Below are 25,389 nucleotides of genomic sequence, written 5' to 3'. Positions count from 1 at the left end.
TGGGAACAGGGTGAAATAGGAGGGAAGGCACCAGTTCCCCAAAAGTGAGGAAATTCAGCCTCTTAGGGAAGATGTCTGGCTTCCCTTCTGTGCTACACAGGACCCTGGATGTGTACAGACTAGCCTGAAATTCTCGTAGGACTGGAGCTCTTTGCAATTGTGCCTGTCCCTTTAAAGAAAGGGAAAGCTGCTTCTCACACTCTGCCTCTGTGGGTGAACACAAGGTGCTGGGATTGAGCTGCTTGATGCCAGATCAAGGGAAAGTAGAGGCAGAGCACAGAGGAAGAAGGGAGAAGAGGATATCTGCTGGAAAAAGAGGTGAATTGGGGATGAGGATATGTGAAACAAAAGGGGGGGAGTTGGGAGGAGGTGATAGTTGTGCCGGGAACAATGCCTGTTTTTGCAAGGGTTGTGAGTAATCCAATAAATCTAACTTGTTACTGACGCTAGTCTGGGAGTTTAGAAATTGGCTGTGTAAACTCAAATCTCACCTCTGGCAACCTGCTTTTGCTCAAACTTTAGAAGCTGATCAACAATTTCTAAGGAAATAGTCACTAATGATTGGGTAGAGGGAAAGGAATTACCAAGCCCCACTTGGATGCCCCTGCTTATGTCAGCTAATTGGATCACACTTTACTCTGATTCTTACGGTACGGAGACTTAAATATTTATGTCACACAGAAAACCTTTCATGGACATTCTTCTTTTGATTGAAAACACACTTTTCAATTCCATGTTAAATGTAGGTTAGCTGTGAAAGCAAAAGTAAATTCTGAAGGAATGGGGGGGGAAGGCACAGTCTAAGGTACATCAACTGTTGATAATAGTTCTACTCTTTTTTTGTCATTCATTCATGTGAGCTATTGATTTTGTTGGATTCTATTAACACTTTAAATCTTCTAGTGATGAGTTTCTCCTAATGGCAAACTTGAGGCAGACCTTCTCAAGGCACAGAAATGTCATTCTTATGAAAATGAAAACTACGCTTGCAAAAGTGGCAGAAATAACTTGTTCGTTTCTGACCTTCATTCTTTGAGCTATAATTTATTTGTTTTGTTATACTGGTTTTTGGTTAAGGAAGAGCTGGCTCTTTTTTAACCAAAAAAGTAAATGTGCTCACCATTGTATACCATTTTAAGCTGCTTTTATCATATTCTTGAGGTTTGTGGAGAATTCTTTGATTTTGAACTGACATTTCGATTTTATCATCTATAAGAAAGATTTAAATAAAGTGACTTTATTTCAACCAAGTTTCTAGCCGACACTTTGATTTTTAGATTGAAATATTTGTTTGGAGATGTTGCAATGTTTAGGAAATGTGTGTGGATTATCTGAAACAAAAGAGGTTACATCTGAAGTAGCATAATCATATCAGGATGAACTGTAGGATAAGACAATCATGTTATTGTCTGATTTGGACTTAGGGTTGTTGGGTTTTTTTGCCATGTACAACTGATATGCATAATATGTTATTACCTTTTGTCTAGCTCTCATGTTAATGAAATAGCAATCCAGAGAAGTGTCGAGAGACTTCAACATGGCTTTTCATGTGGCGGGACTGATTGCTATCATTGTGTTCTACCTGGCTATCCTCTTTGTTGGAATATGGGCTGCATGGAAAACCAAAAACAGTGGTAGTGATGGAGATCGTAGGGAAGCTATTATAGTTGGCGGAAGAGATATTGGCTTGCTGGTTGGTGTATTTACCATGACTGGTATGTTCCTCTCTTTTTACCTGTTATTCAAGTGTCTACATCCTTCATCTGACATGAATTTAAATGTATGCCTTGCAAAGGCAGAACTTCACGATGCTGCTTAGCCGCCAGTAAAATTGCATGCCACATAAATAGTTCTGACAGGAAGGCTTCAACCAGTTGCTTCTGAGTAGTCACACTGAGAACTGTTTTCTTTTTACCTCTGGAAAATGCACCCCACTGGGCTTACTGAATAATGCAGTATGAACAGGTCGATATAACCATGATTTATCGAATATCTAATGAATGAGTCGCATCTCCTATTACCTTCACAATATCCAACAGGAGCCAGAACAGTTTATCAATGGGGCTTGCATCTTTTATAGATATATTTTTATTGCTTCTGAACATTACACGGAATAGGACAAGCATGTTGCATATAGGGAAGGATCAAAATATTTGACAGATGCCATTGTAGGTGCACCAAGTAAAATCTAAACCAAACATAGCCATCAACTACAGTAGCGCTTCACAAAGAATTTCACTGGGCCAGCCTTATTATAATTTAACCAAATAATTTGGGATTTCACATGGTGATCCTCAAAGCAATTTAGGCAAGATATTTTCAGTTAAGCCAACATAGTTAAGTAATTCATGCAATGCAATCTGGTACATGTTTACTCAGAAGTAAGTCTGACTCTGTGTCATGGGACTTAGTCCCAAGTGAGTCACATAGGATTGTAGCCTTCATGTTGCACAGATATCAGAAGAAAATGATGGGTCAATCTACATGTCTACTTTCCTATACACAATGTCAGGCCGCATTGACTCCATGATGACATCATCAGAGAGGGCAAAGGAGCCGAACGGTGAGTCATCATGCACCAAAATGTTTAAAATGTTTGTGGCTGGGCCTTCAGTTACAAGAATTGCCAAAGTGACATTTCAGATTGATGCAAAATGGCATGAGATATGAAATGTCCCCACTCTACTTGTTATAAAGGGCTTTGCTCCAGAAACAAGATGAATTCATTTGAAAGAAAAACCATTTCAGTTCCAAATTTGATTATTCTTTCATTGTTTTCTTCCCCTCTTTTTGCAGTCGTTTCAGGTTTACGATTAAACTTGTCCAGCACTAATTTGCATAACTATGTTGAACGGATGAGTTCCTGTTGATTTCATTTAAATTTTCATTCAAATACGGGCTGGGTTGGGGTTCAGATTTGTCATTGGGGAGGGAAAATAGTATATCAGTTAAAGCAAGTAAAAGTCTGCCTTCTTCCACCATTTTGATTAAAAAATTGGAGCCTTTATTCTCCTTTTACTTCAAGGAGTAATTATTGCTCATGATTTGAAAGGCTGCCTATTGTGAACAAAAATTCCAGAGTAGTGGCCACATTAATCTGTGGAAGCAAAATCAACAAGGAGTCTTGAAGGCTAATCAATTTATTGTGGCATTAGCACAGATGAAGTGGAGAGTCGCAAGACTCTTTGTCTAAAATGTTAGATTCTGGAGCCATGCACTCGGGGTCCCCAGCCTTTTTAGGTCCAGGGACACATTTTTAAAATCTAAGAAACAGTTGTGAACACCACAAAATACTCATTTCACAGAAGAAAAAGTGGCGATACTTTGAACAACAACACCCCAAATAGGCAAAACATACACACACACCTCACAAATGAAAGAAATGCAGACAAAAAAAAACCAGGCCATACTTCCACAGCTAAATACCTCTCCTGGAAAACTTAAATTTTAAAAATTGGGAGGGCAGAGGACCTTGGTGTATGCCATGGGAGTTTCTAAGATTTCCAGGGTGACTACAGCTGCCACATTACAGAACCCACTCATACACCATGTAAAGAAAAGAGAGTATTTGGTAGGGTTATAATTCCCAATTATGCTGGCATTTATACTTTTGCAGTGTAAGTAATTATGCAGTGATTTTTAGTGTGCAAATTGTAAAATAGCAGCCAGGGGGATGTTTGCTGATCTGTGTTTTGTCAGCCAGGAATAAAAGGTTCTAACATTTCAAAGGAAACTAGATGCAGTTCTGTCAACAGAACTGATTGCCAGCCGTGAAAATTATGAGAATTTTGCAGGCAGTTTCGTCAGGAGAAGCACCAGCTGTCCACTGTGATTACTGGTGTTAATAAATATTTAGAAAGTGGCAAAATGTCTTCAATGATATCTACAAGACAAATAAGACTGCAAAACATCTAAATTTTAGAAAAGAATTCAAAGCTAAATGTGTCTGTTCACAAAATGCAAACAAATCCTACTGGCGGGACTAAAAAGAAACAACACATTTAAACAGATTTAGACACCAGGAATAGCAAACACACATTTAACTAGCACCACATATATAATCGTTTTTCCTAGTATTAAAAAAAGTTAAAATCTCATCTCCAAAATAAATGAACTTCCTGAGTTTGGAATTGATTGCATTCCACTAAAATACAGGTGCACACTTTTGTCTACAATTCAGCTACACATTTTGTCTACACACCCAAGATAGTCAACGAGCTTGTTCTTAGATTGTTGTATTCTATTTGCCCCAGAAGCTGATCCACAGTAGACCCCCATGGACTGTAATAAATAACAATACAATCCTATGTGTTTACTCTGAAGTAAGGCTCACAGGGTTATATCCAACTAATATATTCAGAGTAGACCTTTGAAATGAATGCACCTAAATTAGTCATGTCCTTTAATGTCAGTGGGTAGGGCTCTGAGGAGGAGACTGGCATTGGAGACAACTCTCTGTGTTAAACAGGGATTACTCTAAAGAGGCAGAAGATTGCAGTCTGTTTCCTTCTCTCCTTAATTACCTACCCTTTTGCATAGTTACATGTATTCTTCCCTTTTGTTGACTGAATTTGTAACTTTATTTCAATGTAAGATTCCCTAATTTTAAAATACCCTGAGTTAAGATTACCAGGGGTGGGGAGGGACCGCCTTGATATTAAAATCAAAACTCTGCCATTTGTCGCCCTAGCAAATGCTCTTAAAACCAGATGAAAGACAGCTCCAGATTCAGATACTGTTTTTGATTTGCTAAATTTATATCCCAAACACCAACTGCGGGTGTAAGAAATGGGCTCCAAAAGAAGGCTGGGGGGGGGTGGACATTTTAAAAAAACAAACCTGTTTTGTTTTATGTTTGCTGAACTGGGCTTCTTGTGAGGAAGCGTGAGGGAGAATTGTAAATAACTACTACAACAATATACAATGAATCTCTATATGGCATAATGATAACAGCTGCATGACTCTGGCAATATCTATCTGTAACCGTGTTGCATAGGAGACAGACTGTGGCTTGTAGAAACCCTCGGCTCTATGCAGAGTCTCTGAGGTAAGCATACAGTTCAGCACTTTGCTTAAGGGAGATGAAACAATCTTAGTGCATGGATTTTGGGGGGGGTGAGTAAATTTGTCTGAAAATGACTTGGGAGTCATTCGCACTGACAGGAATGTTTTTGGCAAAGTATAGAAATTGGCTGTAAAGCAGGTCTGGTATTTGATAATCCTCCTGTTGAACAGATAACAATAAAGTCGTGGGGTGAATTCTGCTGTTAGTCATACTCAGAGTGAAGGCACTGAAATCAATCTTCCCATGTAACTTAAATCCACCAATTTGAAGCGGTCTAATCTGAGTATTACTTAATAAGGCATCACCCTAGGTGGTGGTGTTCTTTAATGGATTTAAACAACAACAACAACCCCCAAACACCTCAGATATGAACTGAATATTGATAAAATGAAATTAACCTGAAGAGTCAGCAGTTCTGAGCTTCAGTAATTGGCAAAATCACTCAGCAGATCATGTATGTGCTTCACTTAATAAAGAAGATTAAGAATCTACCCATATATCTATAACACACGGACACACACAAAGGATTGTTAGCGGTATTGACCATCTGTGTCATCCCACTGCATTTTCTTGACAGGCAACCATGCTAAGTACACGGCAAGCTTCTCTGCCATGACCACAAGCAGAGCAGATAGCAACAGAAGTTTTGCCATTATTTTCCCCATGCGACTCTTCCATTGTGGGGAGATTGGTAGCATGTACGGAATTAGTATCAGGATACATGCTCCACACAACCTCTGTTTATGTCTGTTATCCATCACTAAACCACCAGAAACATGGTACTGGATGAATGCTTTATTGTATCCCTTTCAGTCTGTGGGGATTTTATCCCACAGTGAGTCAGGAACTAGGTGGTGGTGTGCAGTCTGATGATAGACCAGCAATTGCCTTCAGCAAGATCACAGGAAGAATAACTACCCACATTATGTTATGATGTTATACTACTACATCAAGCTTTGCTTCTAGCTTACATCACTCTACACTCTGCTCTCAACTACCCACAAGTTGGGGGAGGGCGCCCCACCCATTTGCCATCTCACACAGATCCACTTCCTTTGTTCCCCCTAATGGCCCATCACCCAGGCAATCACCTCATCAGGAAGCTAGCCTGGCTATTCCAAGAACTAGAGGGAGACCCAGGCAAAGGATCTCAGCATACAGCATACAGCCTATTCCTCCCCCACCAAACTCATAACAATAACATATCTGTTCTGTCTGTGAGCTGCCTAAGAGCATTCAACACCCCCCAAAAAAAAATTTGATGGAGACGCCACTGAGAATCAACTCATTAGCTGCTCAGGAGAGAGCTACATCACAGATGCTGCCATTTCCTGTGTGTGTGCAGGCAAAACATAAGAGTAAAGCCAAAGCTTAATTCAGCCATGCATCTGAAATAAAATAGCAAATGATGTCAAGGTTAACACATGGGTGGGTGTACTAGATTATTACAGTTTACCTTTCTCTCTCTCTCTCTCTTAGTTATCTCTAGTTCTGTAGAGTAGCTAAGGCTGCAGTCCCAAGCCACTTACCTGCGAGTAAGCCTTGCTGAATTCAATAGAATGAATGTCTTAGTAGATTTGATTGAGTATGTGCTGTAAATCTACTACCAGTATGAATTCTTTAGCCGAGATGCAACTTTTGTTCCTCTCTACGATTCTGTGTTTGATGCACAAATAAAGGATGTTGTTTTTCTTTTTCATATCTATGACATGCTTTAATGCTTATCTCCATTTCTTCAGCCACCTGGGTTGGAGGAGGTTATATAAACGGGACAGCGGAGGCTGTGTATGTACCAGGCTATGGGCTGGCCTGGGCCCAGGCACCCATTGGATATTCACTTAGCCTTGTCGTAGGTAAGCTGGAATTACGACCCAAGCAAATGTCAAGTTTAGTTGATACACTATAGTTGAAGCTTAAGCTAAAATGAATTGTTTCTCTGAGCCCACCAGCTAGAAGACTGTCTCCTTGTTCCTCTTTTCATTACGACATATTTCTGGGTAATGGGAAGGAGGGACTCAGCACTTGAGACATGACATGCCCATGGGACCTATGTTTAACTGGCCTACAGTAAGACATGGGGCTTCTCCGGACATCATTTTACTTGTGCATTCTTGGTGATTTTCTGCTCATGATGTTATTGGGACAGTAAGACTCATTCCCACTTATAACACTGTTTGGGGCAGTCACACTGCTTCAACCTGAATCAGTACATATGTCATAACTTCCTGTTGAAATCCTGTAACTTGTTATGCCACAAATGTTTCAGTTTATTTTTGACCGGTTTTTGTTGCACTATAAGACAACAATAATGTGATAGCATTGTGTTAAGAACAAAGTTGCAGTACATACCTGCAATATAACAGCAGTCTTGTTTAAGTACACATTGCAAGGATCTTGGAGAGGAGGGGAGCTTTAATACAATTGTCACAGGTATTCTCTGTGATGTGTACTTTTTTTCAATACACCTTTGTGATGATGAGTAAGGCTGCCAGCAACAAGAGCCAATCCCATGACCAGATTGCCATTTCTTTGGCAGTAATTAGTAACAGTGCATTGGACAGTTTATTATGGGTAGAGGGAAAGCCCTAGTCTGTGCTTAGACACCAGTTATGTTACTCACAAGCTTAGTAATGTAGCAGCACATTAAAACTGCTAAGCACCATCATTATTTGGTTGCCTGCACCAAACTAAGGAATTCATGAGAATCCAAAATCTTTTCAATGCTTTCAGCACTTCACAAAGTTAACATTTTTGCTTGCATCCCGAGACAGAATGCAATTGGGCATAATCTGAATTTGAATGGTGCAATTATTTACTTCATTCAGGTCTGTCTCAGTGGCCCTTAAGGAGGGAACTGTTCCAGAGTCTTGAATATGGGAGGGATTTTCCTTCTTCTCATCTAGATGAAAAGTAATTTGCAGTCGATACATTCACTTCCCCCTATGTGAACAGGATGTTTTCTCTCAGAGACAAGAACAGGAATCATCTGCCTATGTATGGTTGTGAAACATGTCCATAAGTTCGAGGTGGTACTTATAATCAAAATCTCATGGTCCCCTTTGCTGAATCACCGCCACTTACCAAAACGGGGGTGGGGGGTGGGGGTAAGGCAGTGGGGAGATCGGTGTGGTGCAAATGCACTGGCTTGCCTCCACCAGTCCATTTGCACCCCCCACCTTCCTGCCAGTTCACCCCTTTCCCTCTCCTCCCAGCGGTGACTCAGCTGTCAGGAGGTCAGGTGAGCACTGCAACCCCAAGACACCACTGAATATCTGAAGTCTTCTATTAAATGGGAAAATATATTAAAATAGTGCAGAACCACAGGTTTTGATTGATTACTGGAGATGGGGCTTACATGGAACCAGGCATGTCTGAGATCACTTGCTATTATTCATGTCTATTGTCTTTCTCATGTTTGTTGCTTCAGGTGGTTTGTTTTTTGCAAAGCCCATGCGCTCCAAAGGCTATGTGACAATGTTGGACCCCTTTCAGCAAATTTATGGAAAACGAATGGGAGGGCTTATCTTCATACCTGCTGTAATGGGGGAAATGTTCTGGGCTGCAGCCATCTTTTCTGCATTAGGTAAGGAATACGGGTAAAGAATTAGGTAAGGATGCGGGTGGGTGGGGACGTGGGTGGCGCTGTGGGTTAAACCACAGAGCCTAGGGCTTGCCAATCAGAAGGTTGGCGGTTCGAATCCCTGCGACGGGATGAGCTCCCTTTGCTTGGTCCCAGCTCCTGCCAACCTAGCAGTTCGAAAGCACGTCAAAGTGCAAGTAGATAAATAGGTACCGCTACAGCGGGAAGGTAAACAGAATTTCCGTGTGCTGCTCTGGTTCGCCAGAAGCGGCTTTGTCATGCTGGCCACATGACCTGGAAGCTGTACGCCAGCTCCTTCGGCCAATAACGTGAGATGAGCACCGCAACCCCAGAGTCAGTCATGACTGGACCTACTGGTCAGGGGTCCCTTTACCTTTTACTAGGGGTCCCTTTACCTTTTAGCATGGAGCCAAGAAATCCAATCAGTGGCTCCAGGACAACTTTTGAAAAGCGATCAATACAAATGCTAACAATCCATGTGGTATAGAGCAGTCTTCTTCGGCTTTGGGTCTCTAGATGTTGCTGGAATACAACTCCCTCATCCCTGATGTTTGGCTAAGCTGACTGGGCACAGTGGGAATTGAAGTATAGTAATATCTGGAGACTCAAGCCTGAAGTACACTGGCATAGAGAAATGCTAAATCCAAATGCTCACCATAAAATCATGTGACCCTAGTCATGTGGTGATACTTGCTTATCAGAAAACTGACTGCAAAATAAGAACCATCGTTATTTATAGTAACATTTGAGAAGATTCATCATGAAAGGCTTTAGCTACCCAACTTGTTTTAATATTAAAGAGATTACATTGCAATTGAAAATGCTCTTGTTGATTTAAACAATTCAGCCTTTGTAGTGAAGGGCTCAAAACACAGCAATTATATCTTTCATTACTAGTGTGTGGGTATTGTACTTTGATTACCATAGAATATTTCATGGGAATTTTTTTTTTCATAATTCTGCTGCATGCAATGAACTAGGACTGATCAAATAATGTAGAATACATACAGTGGTACCTTGGGTTACAGACACTTTGGGTTACAGACTCAGCTAACCTGGAAGTAGTACCTCGGATTAAGAACTTTATCTCAGGATGAGAACAGAAATCATGCGGCGGTGGTGTGGCGGCAGCAGGATGCCCCATTAGCTAAAGTGGTACCTCAGGTTAAGAACTGTTTCAGGTTAAGAACGGACCTCCGGAACGAATTAAGTTCGTAACCAGAGGTACCACTGTATATCTTTTAATCTGAACTAATGATGTGCAATGCAATCCTATACAGATCTACTCAAAAATAAGACCCAATGAGTTAAATAGAACTTACTACCAGATAAGTATAAGATTGCAGCCTTAAAATCTAGGATCTAGTTTGGTTGGTAGAGGAGCTAGTGGCATGTCCCACATATGAAAGAGTTAACATGCTACATACCTACAGGATTGTCTGTGCACACATAAACCTGTGTCTGTGCTATTTCTGCATTTCATATTTTGTATAAAGAGTGTGAGAGAGAGTGTGTGTTTTTTTAATGTGTGTTTGCACTTCTCTAACATGTGAAAAAGATCTTTTTTCAACTGGTAGTAATGAAACTGCATGATGCATTCCATTGAAACTTCATGTACAAAATTATTATCTAGAGTTTTTGAAATCACTGAATTTCAGTCCCTGGTGGAATTTTGTATCTGAATGTTTTTCATTCTGTTGCAAGAACCAAGTTAGATAGCTCTTCTAGCATTTCGGGGGGGGGGCATTCAGATGAATTACTGTAAGTGACCTTTGCAACTTTCTCTACTTTAAAAAAAACACACACACACACACACATCAACTGCATATATAAAGCTGTTTGGTGTTGCACTCTTAAAAATAAAATAATCAGCCTTCTTTCCAACTGTGCTCTGATTAACTGGAAATCAATGGGGAGCTTTTTAACCATAATTTTATTGCAAGTGCTCAAGAGTCTGAGAATAACTGCATGCTGAGGTGATGGAAACTGAGTGGCTTAAACAGGGAATTTAAAACGTGTTCTTTTGTTCCTCTTTTTTAAAAAGCACAGCTCAAACTTAATAAAGATTTTCTGTGGTTTCACAATGAGAAAGCGAGCACTGTGAATGCCTTTCAATCTGGTAGGCTCATAAAAGGGCAACTTGCAGTCTAGGAGCTAGGTGGAATTTATCAGTTATAAGTGTTAAGGCAACAAAATGCATGGGCAAAATCAACTCTGAGCTAGGACCTTGGAGAGCAACATATTCAAGTATACCATAAGCTTGTTGGTCCTTCCAATCCACTTAGTGTTGGTTCACTCATACATGTGTGATCATGAATGCTCAGAAAGACTGTTGCAGATTTAACACCACAGATAGAACTGACACATCACCTCAAATGCAACATTTTAAGTGGGGTCAGGTAACCCCACTATTCAGCGGCAAGCCATCAAGTGCATAGCAATTAAGTGCAGTGAAATTGAGCCATAGTGTGGATGACCCTATTGTGCCAAAGAAAGTGAACAGCAAGTTGTCACGTGAAGCCTCTCCATGAAAGAGAGGCTATAGGAGGTGTAGCTGCCATATAGCATTATTGAATGTCAAAGGAAAAGATCTCTTCTGGGTGGATAGATTTTTTTAAATTCTAGATCTAGGGCTATCAGATCACAACTCAAGAGATCGTGTGTGTGTGTGTGTGTGTGTGTGTGTGTGTGTGTGTGTGTGTGTGTTTAGGTTCTTTTTCTGATGGAATTATCTCCCCTCTTCCCCCACCCAAATGCACTGCCCTGAGAGCTGACAACACACACACAGACACACACACACACACACAGCTAATGGAGGTGAGGAAAAGGGGAGAAAGCAGAGGGTTTAATTCCTGCTAGCACAACTATTTAGTTGAATCTGGCCCAGGCTTTTGACTTAAACCCCAAAGCAGATCGGCGCCTACCCCTCTAGGTATGCCTTTAGCATTTCATCTCAGAGACTGGAGCTGCCTTTAAAATTAGAGTACAATATGTCAGCATACACTGAACATTTTTGCCTCCTAATTACTTTGTGCAAGTTTGGAGAGTTTTGTTGTTACAGAACTCAGGGTTCGCCAGATCTTCTTCCTTTTTCCTGTGCTTTCTTTTCACAACTCTACATGCAGGTGTCACTTTTCAAACAGGATAGTTTGTGGTGATATCGGTAGTGCTTCATGCAATTCTTCTGCTTGGCCTACAGAATTTTCACACCAGCGCTGAATGCTTCTAATGATGGCCAGTGGAGACTTTGAAACACTCTATCATGTGGAAGAGCAACCTGACAGTGGTAGTTTTGAGAAAATACCACGTGGATATATTTTCAAGAAGCAACCACTTTTTAAATTAAGAAATCAATGTACCTTGGACTTCTAAAAAGACATAGTTGTAGAACAAACAAACTTGCAGAATGCAAAAAAAGTATAAATTCCCTACAAATGATTAGACTATTTCTGAATCTGTCCTAAAAGATTCCAGCAAGCAGTAGTGTTGTCTTAGAAACTGGGGCAAACTGAAACACATTGAAAAGGGCATGCATTTCTAAAATAGGTTTGTTTCCCTTCCTTAACCCCAACCTCTGCTGCAGGTGCCACCATAAGTGTGATCATTGATGTCAATATCAATATTTCAGTTGGTATTTCTGCCCTAATTGCAACTCTGTACACACTGGTGGGTGGACTTTACTCAGTAGCCTATACTGATGTGGTCCAGCTGTTCTGCATTTTCCTTGGACTGGTAAGTTTCTGTATAATATTTATGTGTCTGAAACTATGGTTGTCTTGCAAATGCTTTGTTTAAGCCTGAATTGTGAGAGAGGTGCTGAATAACTCTGTGGGTTGGTGGAAGGAGGGAATTATGTTCTCATCAGTCAAACTGTACAGGTGCAATTATGATTATAGTATCTGTAGTATGTGCAGAAGGAACATGCCTTGTTCCTTTGCAAAGTTTACAGTTTTAACTGACTCCTGTTGGTCAGGAAAGAACTAGAACCAAATATGTTTTGTGCCTACCTCTTTACAACAACAGGACAACCTTACCGCAATAGCAAATTGTCCAGATTGAATACTATTACTGTTCCCACAGTGTTTCTCAAACTTGGGTCCCCAGCTGTTATTAAACTACAACTCCCACCATCCCTGACCAATGGTCTTGCTAGCTAGGGATGATGGGAGTTGTAATCCAACTACAGCTGAAGGCTCAAGTCTGAGAAACACTGGACTCTTTGTGATTCCCTTGTGACCCTTAAGGCTGGACTACTATAATGACTTGTGTGTGGTGCAGCCCATGATACGTAGTGGTAGACACAATTGTCTTCTGACAAGAGTGATTACTAGACCACTGCTCTGTTCCTACACTGGATCCCTATTATGCTTCAAGTCAAGAGGCTGGCTTTGACTATATATATATATATATATATATATATATATATATATATATATATATGTCAGTTTATATTTTACAGCTATTATATCCAAAATTAATCAGAGCAACACCTTAACTTTGTGTTTAATTCATGTGATAAGGGTGCACAGAGAAATGTCCACATTCTTTCCCATTGGAAACTTAGCAGAATCAGAACCCAAGTATCTTCCAGAGATACTTCATTGCCATTTGATTTTGGCTTGATGTTTGTTTGAAAGGGAAAATCAATGTTTTATTTTGGTGGGTCTATCCATTTTAAAGCTTAGTTTTGTTGATTTATAGCTTGTGTATGCGTTTTGGTTGTAAAAGACTGCATAGTGTGTCCTCACTCTTCAGAAGAGAATATCCTGCACAATACATGCTGGACATGGGCGTAGGCAGGGGGGAAGTTGCCCCCCCCTAGAAGCAGGGCCGCTGGCCAGCCTGCCCCGCTGCCCGCCCGGTGCTGTCTCCCTTCTCCCTGGCTGTCTGTGAGGCGGGTGGAGGGAAAGCCCCAGAGCCGCGCAAAGCGTTTGGCTGGCTTTCCCTCCGCCCGCCCCACAGCCAGCAAGGGAGAAGGGAGACGTCCCTTCTAGTCGGCTGGCTGTGGGGTGGGCGGAGGGAAAGCCAGGCAACCGCTTTGCGTGGCTCTGGGGCTTTCCCTCTGCCCGCCCCACAGCCAGCCAGGGAGAAGGGACGTCTCCCTTCTCCCTGGCTGGCTGTGGGGCGGGCAGAGGGAAAGCCAGGCAACTGCTTTGCGCGGCTCTGGGGCTTTCCCTCCACCCGCCCCACAGCCAGCCAGGGAGAAAGCTCCCTTCTCCCTGGCTGGCTGTGGGGCGGGCGGAGGGAAAGCCAGGCAACCGCTTTGCGCGGCTCTGGGGCCTTCCCTCCACCCGCCCCGGCGATCGCGGAGGGGGAGGAGGGAGTCGGAGCAGCCCGATTTCAGGCTGTTCCTGGTGCCCCCTCGCCCCTGCCATTCGAGGAGGGGGAGGAGGGGGTCGGAGCAGCCCGAAATCGGGCTGCTCTGATCCCCTCCTCCCCCTCCGCGATCGCCGGTGCGGGTGGAAGGAAAGCTGGCAAGGGAGAAGGGAGCTTTCCTTGCCCCACTGTGGTCCCTCCCCCCGCCCCTTGGCCCTGCCCCTTGGCCCCGCCCCTTGCCCCTCCTAATTTTCATCCTGGCTACGCCCCTGATGCTGGATCTCTCAGTGACTTTTGATACCATCGACCATAACATCCTCCTGACTGTCTAGAGGGGCTGGGAGTCTGGGGGCACTGTTATACAGTGGTTCCGCTCCTTCCTCCTGGGCCATGTTCAGAAAGTGGTGGTGGGGGATGAGTGTTCAGACCCCTGGGCTCTCACTTGTGGGGTACCTGAGGGTTCTCTCCTCTCCCCCATGCTTTTCAACATCTACATGCATCCGCTGAGAGAGATCATCAGGGGGTTCATCAGTATGCGGATGATACCCAGCTCTACCTCTCCTTCAAATCAGAACCAGTGAAGGCGGTGAAGGTCCTGTGTGAGTGTCTGGAGGAGGCTAACAGATTGAGGTTGAATCCTGACAAGACAGAAGTACTGTTTTGGGGGGGACAGGAGACGGGCAGGTGTGGAGGACTCCCTGGTCCTGAATGGGGTAACTGTGCCCCTGAAGGACCACGTGCGCAGCCTGGGAGTCATTTTGGACTCGCAGCTGTCCATGGAGGCACAGGTCAATTCTGTGTCCAGGGCAGCTGTCTATCAGCTCTATCTGGTATGCAGGCTGAGACCCTATCTGCCCGGGGACTGTCTCGCCAGAGTGGTGCATGCTCTAGTTATCTCTTGCTCGGACTACTGCAATGTGCTCTATGTGGGGCTACCTTTGAAGATGACCCAGAAACTACAACTAAACCAGAATGCGGCAGCTAGACTGGTGACTGGGAGCGGCCGCCGAGACCACATAACACCAGTCTTGAAAGACCTACATTGGCTCCCAGTACGTTTCCGAGCACAATTCAAAGTGTTGGTGGTGACCTTTAAAGCCCTAAATGGCCTTGGTCCAGTATACCTGAAGGAGTGTCTCCACCCCCATCATTCTGCCCGGACACTGAGGTCCAGCGCCGAGGGGCTTCTGGCAGTTCCCTCGCTGCGAGAAGCCAATTACAGGGAACCAGGCAGAGGGCCTTCTCGGTAGTGGCACCCGCCCTGTGGAATGCCCTCCCACCAGATGTCAAAGAGAACAATAACTACCAGACTTTTAGAAGACATCTGAAGGCAGCCCTATTTAGGGAAGCTTTTAATGTTTGGCAGACTATTGTATTATAATATTTTGTTGGAAGCCGCCCAGAGTGGCTGGGGAAATCCATAAATAATAAATAATAAATTATTATTATTATTATTACATTCACAGGTCTTTATCAATCTCATTCAAGGTAGGGCAGGAATTACACCTGCCCTATAAGCTCAGCTTAGAAAATATCCTGTCTGCAATATACTCATTTTATGTTTCCATTTTAATCTGCTGTTACCTATGTTCTGTGTCGAATTTTATTTCTGGTTGAAAGAAATCCTGGTGATCAGAAAAAGTAATGCCTGTATTTTCTTAGCTATAGAAATCTATATTTGGACCTGAATAATGCTAAAAAGAAAAAAAGGGGGATATTAAGTAATCTTATATTGCTGCTATTTCTTCATTATTTCCTTAGTGCCCAGTTTTGAATGATAGCTTCTCTTTTATTATAGTGGATCAGTGTTCCATTTGCCATGTCCCATCCTGCAGTGACAGATATTGGATACACAGCTGTACACAATGTCTTTCAGGAGCCTTGGCTTGGAACCATTAAAAAACCTGATATCTACAAGTGGATTGACAATTTCCTCTTATTGGTGAGCACTCCTGTGACAAACCATGGCCTGACACTCACAGTTTTATTCTAAAAACTCTACAATTACAAACCAACTAAGCAAGAGATGCTCAATTACTGCTTTTTAATTATCTAAGCATATGTTGAAGCAAACCAACACGCCACTTAACAGTTATCATGCATTAATGTAGCAGTTTTGAAAAAGTGTTGCAGGTGACTTAGGAAACTCTTATAATATTTGGATTGTCTGGATACTGAGGTACATTAGATGACTGAATCTGTACTTAAAGGGAACGAGAAGGTGGGATACCAATACAGTGGTACCTTGGTTTGCAACCATTTTGGATTACAACCATTTTGGATTACAACCATGTCAAACCTGGAAGTGTGTGTCCCTTCTTTTGGATTACAACCAGGGTTTTTGGGGGGATTACACTTTGTTCAGAAATAAGAGAGCACAAGTGTTCCTGATGTTAAAAGACTGAGGGGTCGACCTTTCCTGCTGTGTTTTTAACAAGTGTGGGATGCTGAAAATTTCCATCCATGTTCTCCTCTGATGCTGCTCTCTAGACCCTTGGGCCAAGGAGCAATGGTACCTGAGCAAATCTAGCTTTATGGGAGCAAATACCTTCTTGCCTCAATCCCACATGTTGCCATCATGAAAAAACCCTTCCAATATTTGTTTTTAAATACATTTTCAAGCTGAAGGTGCAGCTATTTCATGATTACAGGTTTAAATACTGGGTGAAATCATTCTGAAATAGTAAAATAGTAGCATTCAAATGAACTCAAATGATCTTCTTGTTAGCCCAGAAATGATGGAGGGTTTCCTTATTTTTATTTGCAGACATTAGGAGGAATCCCATGGCAAGCATATTTCCAGCGAGTTCTCTCTTCCTCTTCTGCTACCTATGCACAAGTGTTATCCTTTCTGGCAGCTTTTGGATGTCTTGTGATGGCAGTGCCTGCCATTCTCATTGGTGCCATTGGTGCATCAACAGGTACACTGAGTGTCCAGATCGCCGTTACTTAAAGCAGGGGGTACAAAGGGAATGCCATTACTGCAGGGACGGCGAAGAAATCCAATTCAATTCTCATTTAAAAGGAAATCTATAGAATTTGCACTTTCTGAAACAATATGCAAAATGAAACATAACTATCCATAGAAATTTGCACTTATCCCAATTTTGCAATGCAGTATTCGGACAATGATCAGGACCACAGTGAGTGGTGAAAGGGATTAGCACTTTCCCTTCTGCTGAAGATATTTTTTGACCCACCAGGGAAGCTGGTACTGGCATAAATAGCAGCTTCCTTTCTGGGCAAACAGCAGCTTTGTAGGTGAGGGGGGAAGTTCCATCGGGACCATGACATGGAGGGAAAGGTCCTCTGCACTGCAGTCTGGATTTGATTCCCCTTGAAGTTCCTTTTTTAAAGCACGCAGAGATGCATAGAACATTTACATTATCACATGTTAAATGTGTGGATGTCCCCAAGGTCACCTACCAAGCAAAGGCTGAATCGAGGTTTTCTAAGGGTCAAATTGTTTATTAAATGTGACCATACATGTAGCATCTAGTTTGACCCTTAGAAAATCTGGATTCAGCACTTCGGGTGGGGATATGGGGATTGTTAGTTATGTGTATTTTTAGAAACTGGAAAATAAAGTAGTAAAAAAAATACATATAGGTGGGTGATCTTGGGAAGTCTTTTTTCTCCCCATCCCATCCCATCCCAAAATCATATAGATAGATTAGAGATAGAGATATAGATAGACCCACACACACACACACCCCTCATACTTGGAAATACTACTCTTATAAAAGAAGGGTTAATGCAGAGGTAGATAACATCAGGCTCAGGGCCAAGATGTAGTCCTCCAGGCGGATTTATCTGGTCCTCAGTTGTTTCACTGCCTCATTGCTCCTGCCAAAGCAACACCTCTCCTTGCTTTTGCCTCACACCTTCCTTGAGAGTTTTTGCCTAGCTGGAAGGTGTCCTTGAACTGTGACAATGTGCTCTGCTTGTCTGGAAGGAGACGTGAATTGGTGTAAAAACCTGAGTTTTAGGTGAGTGCGACGTAGCCTGTTGTCAAAGGTAAGAATCGCATCCATTGATCCACCCAACTTTTGTCTCTGGCCACAACCACCACTGGCAGTGGACACCCCTGAAAAAGTTTCTCCAAAATGAAATGCAGTCCTTGGGCTCCAAACGCTTCTCTCAGTGCAGAAGTTGAAGCTTCATTAGTGGATCTGGTCATAATACTCACATGTTTGCATTACAGATTGGAACCAGACGGACTATGGTAATTCAGACCCCAAGGACAACTATGAAGCTGACATGATTTTACCCATCGTCCTCCAGTACCTTTGCCCAGTATATATCTCCTTCTTCGGCCTCGGGGCAGTTTCTGCTGCTGTCATGTCATCTGCTGACTCTTCCATCTTATCGGCGAGTTCCATGTTTGCCCGGAACATCTACCAGCTTTCTTTTCGGCAAAGTGTAAGATTCACTATTGCAACCACAGTTTCGTTCTGCGATAGGATTAACCATGCTGTCAATAGTGGCTGGTGACACAATGAACAGAGAAAGAAAAATGAGCACTTAATTGTTTCTGAGCTGCACAAAATATAGAGATATGAGCAGGGCGGGTTTTTTTTCAGCTAGAACTCACCAGAACTTAGTTCCAGCATCTCTCAGGTGGGTGCCATTGCCATTCCAAGAGAATGTGGGAGGTGCTGATTGTGAGTTCCAGCACCTCTTTTTCTAGAAAAATAGTGCTGGATATAAGGAAGCTACAACTGCAGCTTCTGATGCCCTGAAACTCTGGGCTGTGTGCAAATGCCTTCCCAGTTCCACCCATAAGGAACAAGGGAAGGCAATTCAATACCTTGAGCACACATTAAATTGGTACACAAAGAAGCCCAGATTTTCTTGGTATACTCAGTGGTTGTATATTCTGAGCAATGATCGTCTGCCTCAGTTCAAGCTAGCTGTTGAAGATGATTCACAGTCCTCCCTTCTAATTTTGCTGTGGCACTGCACTGAGCTAAGTCATAGTTTGGCTTAATGTGTCTTCCAAATCTGGGATCACTGTTTAGGTCTCTCCAGATTAACCTCATGCTGCAACCAATGTTTGTTCTATTGTATACAGCTCATAGTCTGTGATATTTCGAGATCTGTTCTTAACTTCAGTAATATTAAGTACCATGTCCTACAACGGGATTTCCTCTCCAAAGCTCTGTAGTCATTGGAGATTTGAAGAGTGAACTTGATAAATATCAGAATCCTTTCAGGTCACTTTGGTTATGGATGTCTAAGATTCAAGTGTTTCTTTTCCGCTAATTGCGTTAAATCTATATATTTCTGTCCTTTATGGATATTCTTGTAAGAAAACTCAGTGGTAGAAAACAATACAATCCCATTCCTTTCTTTTACAGGCGTCAGACCAAGAAATAGTCTGGGTCATGCGAATTACCATTTTTGTGTTTGGAGCAGCAGCAACACTAATGGCCCTACTAGCTCAGTCGGTTTATGGGCTCTGGTACCTCAGCTCTGACCTGGTTTACATCATCATCTTCCCCCAGCTCTTGTGTGTCCTCTTCATCAAAGGAACCAACACCTACGGTGCCGTTGTAGGGTATCTGTTTGGTGTCATACTCCGAATTACTGGAGGAGAACCGTATTTGCACTTGCAACCCTTGATTTTGTATCCTGGTTATGATCAAGAACAGCAAATTCAGAGGTTCCCTTTTAAAACAATAGCCATGCTTACCTCTTTCTTCACTAACATTGGAGTATCCTATCTGGCAAAATACTTATTCGAAAGCGGCACTTTGTCACCCAAATTTGACTTCTTGGATGCCGTTGTTGCGAAGCATAGTAAGGAGAACATGGACAAGGCCACTCTTGTGAAAAGTGACAATATTGTTTTAAACGAGTTGGCCCCTGTGAACCCTCGGCACAGTTTGGCTCTAAGCACCACCTTCACAAACAAAGAGGCCTTCAGTGATATTGATTCAAGTCCCGATGTATCCACAGCAGAAGATAACTGACAACGGCCCAACGGAGGAGAGAGGTCGCTTTCACATCCCCCACAATGCAACAGGGTATGCAACAAAGGGAGATCAGAGGCATTTTAGTTGAGGGAGAAAGAATGGACAGGGAACAAACAAACAAATACCACTGCACAATCCTCTTCAACTCATTTCTAGGAATAGTCTGTGGAATAAATTGTTGTGCTTTATGATAAAATGCGGTGGAATAGAATAAGTTGCTCTGCTAGCATTTGAATGAAGCCAAATAACTTAGTATTTGGGGGGGGGGGGGTGTTTGAAAATAAAAAGATTAAGTAACCTTTTTAATTTAAAAATTACTTTTATTCAGGTACCTGAAAGAATCAACTATAGCCATAATGAATGTTCAGCATCTGGTTCGGAGGAAGTGTAATAAGCAATCCCTACTACAGATGAACAGGAGCCCCATGCAATTAATTTGTTGCTTGGTTGTACCATTTCAGTGTCTAGGACAGTACTGAATGTTTCAATTAAACTTGGAAATGAACTGTGAATTGGAAGGGCAATTGGAGAGGCATCACTCCATTGAGTTTGGGTCCATCTTAAAAGATGGTTTAATAATAATAATACTAATAATTTTATTATTTTTCCCCACCCATCTGACTGGTTTATTCAGCACCTCAACTGCTAGGCAGTCCTCCCCTGCCAATCCTCCATTCCCAAGCAATAAAAACCTTAATTTTGCAAAGGGAACATGAGCAACCAACATCAGGGAGGGTCCACTACATAAGGGAGGAAGTTTGTGGTGCCTCCTTCTAACTGAAACTGGTGCTAAGGAGTGTTGTTTCCCGCTGGGAATTAGGGAGTTTGTCATTTTCTCCCTTCAATTTGAATTGGGAGGCAGGGAGAACTAAAAATGCTATGCATCTCAGCCAGTATTTGCTGACAAAGATCATGAGTTTCAATTCGTGAAGCAGAGAAGACTACAAATCCCATGGTCCCCTGTGGAAAACTATATCTCTTGGCTGCCACTTCTAGCTAAAAGCATCCCTGACCATGGGCCATGATGGCTGAGGAACAGGAATACAGTACAAGGCTTAGATCTCCTCTTTCCCTAGCCCACTGATAATTCCATTTAGGAGAGCAAAACTACATGGAGAGATCCATTACATAGCACATGATTTGATCCTGAGTAGATCCAATAATGGGATAATGAACTGTGCTAATTGTTTCATTTCAAAATTAAATGATGCAAATTTCCATCCAAAAGTATTTCATTTTTTAAAACATTTATTAATATCTCGGGAGTTCCAGAAGTTCACTCTAAGAACTACTTCACCCTGCCCTTTATGAAATGGGGGACGGGGACAAATAATGAATTGCTGTAAATGTGCTTTCCTGAGTGTCAAAGCAAAACTATGGATAAGTTAGGGCATTTTTAAGTAATAAGATTTTTTTTGCAACTTGGTACATTTCTAGTGTAGCAGGTTCCCACATTTGTACCCAGGTTTATCATGGCTCAGCAATCAGGACTCATCTTCCTGTATCACATCAGGGAGTATTGTAACAACAACAAGAAAGTAGGGATGTTTTGAGTCTATCACACACTATTTCAAGTCAGGACATCTGACACAAGGTAGATGAGAAGGAAGCAATATTTTGCGGTGGCTTCCATATGTTTTCTGCAGAGGGACTCTCACAACATTGATGGCCAAAGGTTCAGAGGGCCTCCCTAGTAACATAGCCTTCCCTATGGTCATCTCTTAAAATGATTGTACAAGCATACACTGTTGCACAACAGGACAACCTGTAGCTTTTCACGGACAAAAACCTCGCCATAGCACTGTTTAGAGCACCACAAAAAGCTGACAAATGATCTGTAATCATTCTGCTGTATATGCCAATCTTTGAGCCAATTGGCTGGGTGCACATTTTTGTCACCTGTATCCTGAGATATATAGAAAGAAATGTACAACCAAAGACTGAAAGGTAATTCTTGTGCTGAGTTTTTCAGGTGCTGGGAATTTCCAAAACTGGGAACTGGCCGCTCTTCCCTCTATGACCTTTTCATATCTTCACACAAAACATTTAATGCATACTCTTAAAAATGGCAGGCCCATCTGAGCCCCGCTGCCGAGGAGGCTGGGGCTAGAAGTCTCCAAGAAACATTGGCCTGACAGCCGAATCCACATCTGAAGTCAAGTCCATTCTGAGGGTCGAGCAGGCAGCAATCTGCGTAGTCAGTTCAGAGGACAGAGAATTCACAGGACCAAGGGTCCAGATGGAGAGCAGGAAGCAGCTAGGTTGGGCTGGGAACCACAGGCTGCTGCTGCCGAGAGCTCCATTTAAGAATGCCAGAGCCAGTTGGGTCTCACCAGTGCCATCTCACCCATTTCCTGATCAGCTGAAGGTGGAGTCACTCCGCCTTCTCTTCTTCAGGCTGCTGTTCAACAGGCAAAGCTGACTCCTGGACCAGAACAGGCCCAGTCCATGAAGGAAGGATTCTCGTAGGCTCAACAGAGACCTCGTTGCTCCCCTGCCTTTGCACCTGCAGGCAGGGAGGAGGGGTGAGAAACAGGGTCTCTTGCAATTACAAAAAATCCTCCATTTATGTGGGCACTGTGCCTTTGTGGGACTGGATTGCACTCTTCCTTATTTTTATTTGTTGTTTGTTCTTTCTGTACATGAGTGAGAGGGAGCCTCCCCACCATGACTTCTGATAGCAATGGTTATTGAAACTGTATGTCTGTTGCAAGGAGCTCAAGCACTGCAGTAACCCATTGTTGTTGCTGCAAGAGCAACATGGCGCAAGAGCCCAGCCATGTGGCTTTTTTAGGGTAGGAAAGTCTCAGATATGGACAGGAGAGCCAAGCCCTGTAAAGCCCACAGAGTGGGTCCTCCATCACTCCATCCTGTGCCCACTGGAACGGGGAACCAATGGGTCACCAAGAACAGGTGGAACCAGAGCCAACAGCAGTCAGAGCCAACTAATGCTAGTTTCATCCACATCTTACCCCTTGCTGTGTTGAACAAGGGAAGCATTGAGACTTTGAGGGTGGAAGCTGATAGTCATGGTTGCAAGAAAGATGGGCAGGTGGAAGTTGCCTGGGGACAAACTGAGATTGGTAGGGCAGTGTCCCATTTGCCCAAATTGATCAAGTTTCATTGCTATTAACAGTGGCACAGCTTTGCACAAGCTAGAAGCTGCAGGACTTCTTTTTCTGCAATGCTAACAGAAGGTGATAAGACCAGGTTCTAAGCCTGTCCACAGATGAGGCCATGTCAACAGTACAATATTATTTTATCTCTTTTTGCCCTTAAGGGCTGGTGATAGATATACATTACTAACCCTATGAGAGCCTCATATGAATGTAAACGTTAATGGTGTTAATCATATACACAGCAACAATAAGATCTTAGCCTTTTATTTTCATATAGTACGGCCATTTAATCTTTGAAATGTATCTAAAATATTTTAAATCGTAGAAAGAAAATGGTCAAGATCACCTGTCTACCCTTCAAGCTGATTTGACTGAGTTAAATGTGCAACTCATCAGTATATAATTGTAAGTCTGCTATTTAAACAGGGTAGTATTTGTGGCTATTATTTGTTAATAGATGTATATTTTTGTCTGTGTCAGAAATATATTAAAAATGGCTGGATCTAATAATAACCATGCTGTAGATGTGTAAGTTCTCTCTCTGGCTGTGTAATGTATTTCAATAGTGCCCAAAGGTTCAGAGGGGAAATGTCAAATATTGTCTAGTTTTGGCTTTGTTTTTGTCCAGCTATTTAAAAAAAATATACATTTATTTTATTATTAAGCAACGTGTATTGTGTCTGATATATAATGAAACATTTTGCTCTTGAAATATCTGCACAGTTTTAAAGAAAAGAACACCTGGAATTCCTGGTCATTTATGGCTATCAGACAGATTTCTAGATACAATGCCATTTTAGCTTCCCAACAACTTTGTGAAGGAAGTATTCTAGGACGTTTGTGAGAATGTACATCTGAGGCCAACAGTGAGGCTGGCTAAGTGTCTACAATTCAATCTAATGTGGAAATAAAATTTCCTATCTCTGCTTCCTGGCAAAGGTTAAAAAAGAAAGAAAGTCAACCATGTAATACATAAAGACTTCTTAAGCTAGAAAATACAGTTGTTTGCTTCGACGAGCAGTTGGTAAGACAATCAACACAGAAACAAGACATCTTCCCTTAGGCTTCATAAGGTTATCTTTTCATTCAATAACCATAAACCAACCTCACACTTCACCCTAATTTTGCCTCAGTGAAATACAGATTCCTTTTTCTTTCCCTCACTAATTAGTAGAGACGTTACCTCTCTCATGGACGCCAAATATGTCAGAAGGAAGTGGGTAGCCTGCAGTTAAGAGGCTTGTTCTGTATTTTCAATTAAGGATCTCCGCATTAATTTGAAATAATAGGCAGAGAAAGCATGGAAGCTTTGGCTACCGTGCCGTTCTCACCTGCCACGCGTGCACCGTAATGAGGGGAATCAAGTCAGCAAGACTGACACAAGAGGACCACTGACATGAATAATGGAACTTCTAACAAGCTGTTCATGACAGCCAAAGATTTCCTCTGGTCTTTGTCTCAGGACTTTATCTCCTGTGCATTCATGTTCTGCCCAATACTCACCCCAATGAGTATCTCTCTGATACAGTATTCATTTCAGGAAAGGCTGAAAACTGGTATCAAGACTAGATTAAGATGGTAGAGATGGTGGGGTCCTGGGCTTAAGCCTGTGATGGAGCCTCATCAGGTCTGGGCCAAGATATGTTGCCACCTGAAGCAAAAGCAATATGGTTTCCCCTCCCCATTCCACATACAGAAGGCCACTGGACTGGCAGCTGGATCTTACTTCAACACTGGCAGTGGGACTGCATTCTTCCACTGCACCTGAAGCACCAGGATAGTTTAGAGGCCCCGACCAAGCTATGTGGCTTTCATAATCATCTCTGTCCTCCAACAGAGGTCAATGGCAGCTATCTCAGGAACTATAGCTAAGGAGCTACCACTGCTGCCTGAGGTGGGTACCGCACTCCATAGAGTCAGTCCTGAAACTCACACATCTCTATAAGCCATGGTTTCATTAAATTAACACACTCATGTCACACGTACATCAACACACAATTGTGAAGATTTAATAGACCTCCAGTTGGCCCTAGCCTCTCTCAACATGTCATGGTGAGCTTCCTTGGGGAGAAGTGGCAGTGCTTTGAGAAGTGGCAAGCAGCTGAGTCTGGCAGTGGCGTAGCAAGGGGGGGCTGTGGCGATCAAACAGGGTCCCCGGACGTTTTATGGTCAATTGATCCCTGTGCCACCACTGGTTTCCCGCTGCCACCAACCAGGCACTATCTGGTAATCACTGAGTCCAGTCAGAGTTTGAAAGTGAACATAAACTTCAGTTTATTTTGTACAGAGAACAAGCGTATGCAGGGCCGG

The 25,389-nt window shown here is 42.6% G+C and overlaps 1 protein-coding gene across 1 annotated transcript; it reads left to right on the top strand.

Moving 5' to 3' along the window:
- Positions 1 to 268: 268 nt before the first annotated feature.
- On the top strand, positions 269 to 20,029 carry SLC5A7 (solute carrier family 5 member 7). The gene is made up of 9 exons (XM_035116029.2): positions 269 to 318; positions 1,488 to 1,715; positions 6,805 to 6,918; positions 8,493 to 8,648; positions 12,250 to 12,398; positions 15,781 to 15,924; positions 16,750 to 16,903; positions 18,187 to 18,404; positions 19,343 to 20,029. The coding sequence occupies exons 2-9, from the start codon at positions 1,538 to 1,540 to the stop codon at positions 19,955 to 19,957; spliced, it is 1,728 nt and encodes a 575-aa protein (XP_034971920.1). The 5' UTR covers positions 269 to 318; positions 1,488 to 1,537; the 3' UTR covers positions 19,958 to 20,029.
- The last annotated feature ends 5,360 nt before the right edge of the window (positions 20,030 to 25,389 follow it).

Source organism: Zootoca vivipara, chromosome 4 (assembly GCF_963506605.1).
Source record: "Zootoca vivipara chromosome 4, rZooViv1.1, whole genome shotgun sequence".
NCBI lineage: Eukaryota > Metazoa > Chordata > Lepidosauria > Squamata > Lacertidae > Zootoca > Zootoca vivipara.
This window is presented reverse-complemented; position numbering and strand designations above follow the sequence as displayed.

Coding starts and splice junctions, on each gene's coding strand:
- SLC5A7 (XM_035116029.2), top strand. CDS start 1,538: ATGGCTTTTCATGTGGCGGGACTGATTGCTATCATTGTGTTCTACCTG. Junction 8,649..12,249: donor AGCCATCTTTTCTGCATTAG/GTAAGGAATACG, acceptor CCTCTGCTGCAG/GTGCCACCATAAGTGTGATC. Junction 16,904..18,186: donor TGCCATTGGTGCATCAACAG/GTACACTGAGTG, acceptor TTTGCATTACAG/ATTGGAACCAGACGGACTAT.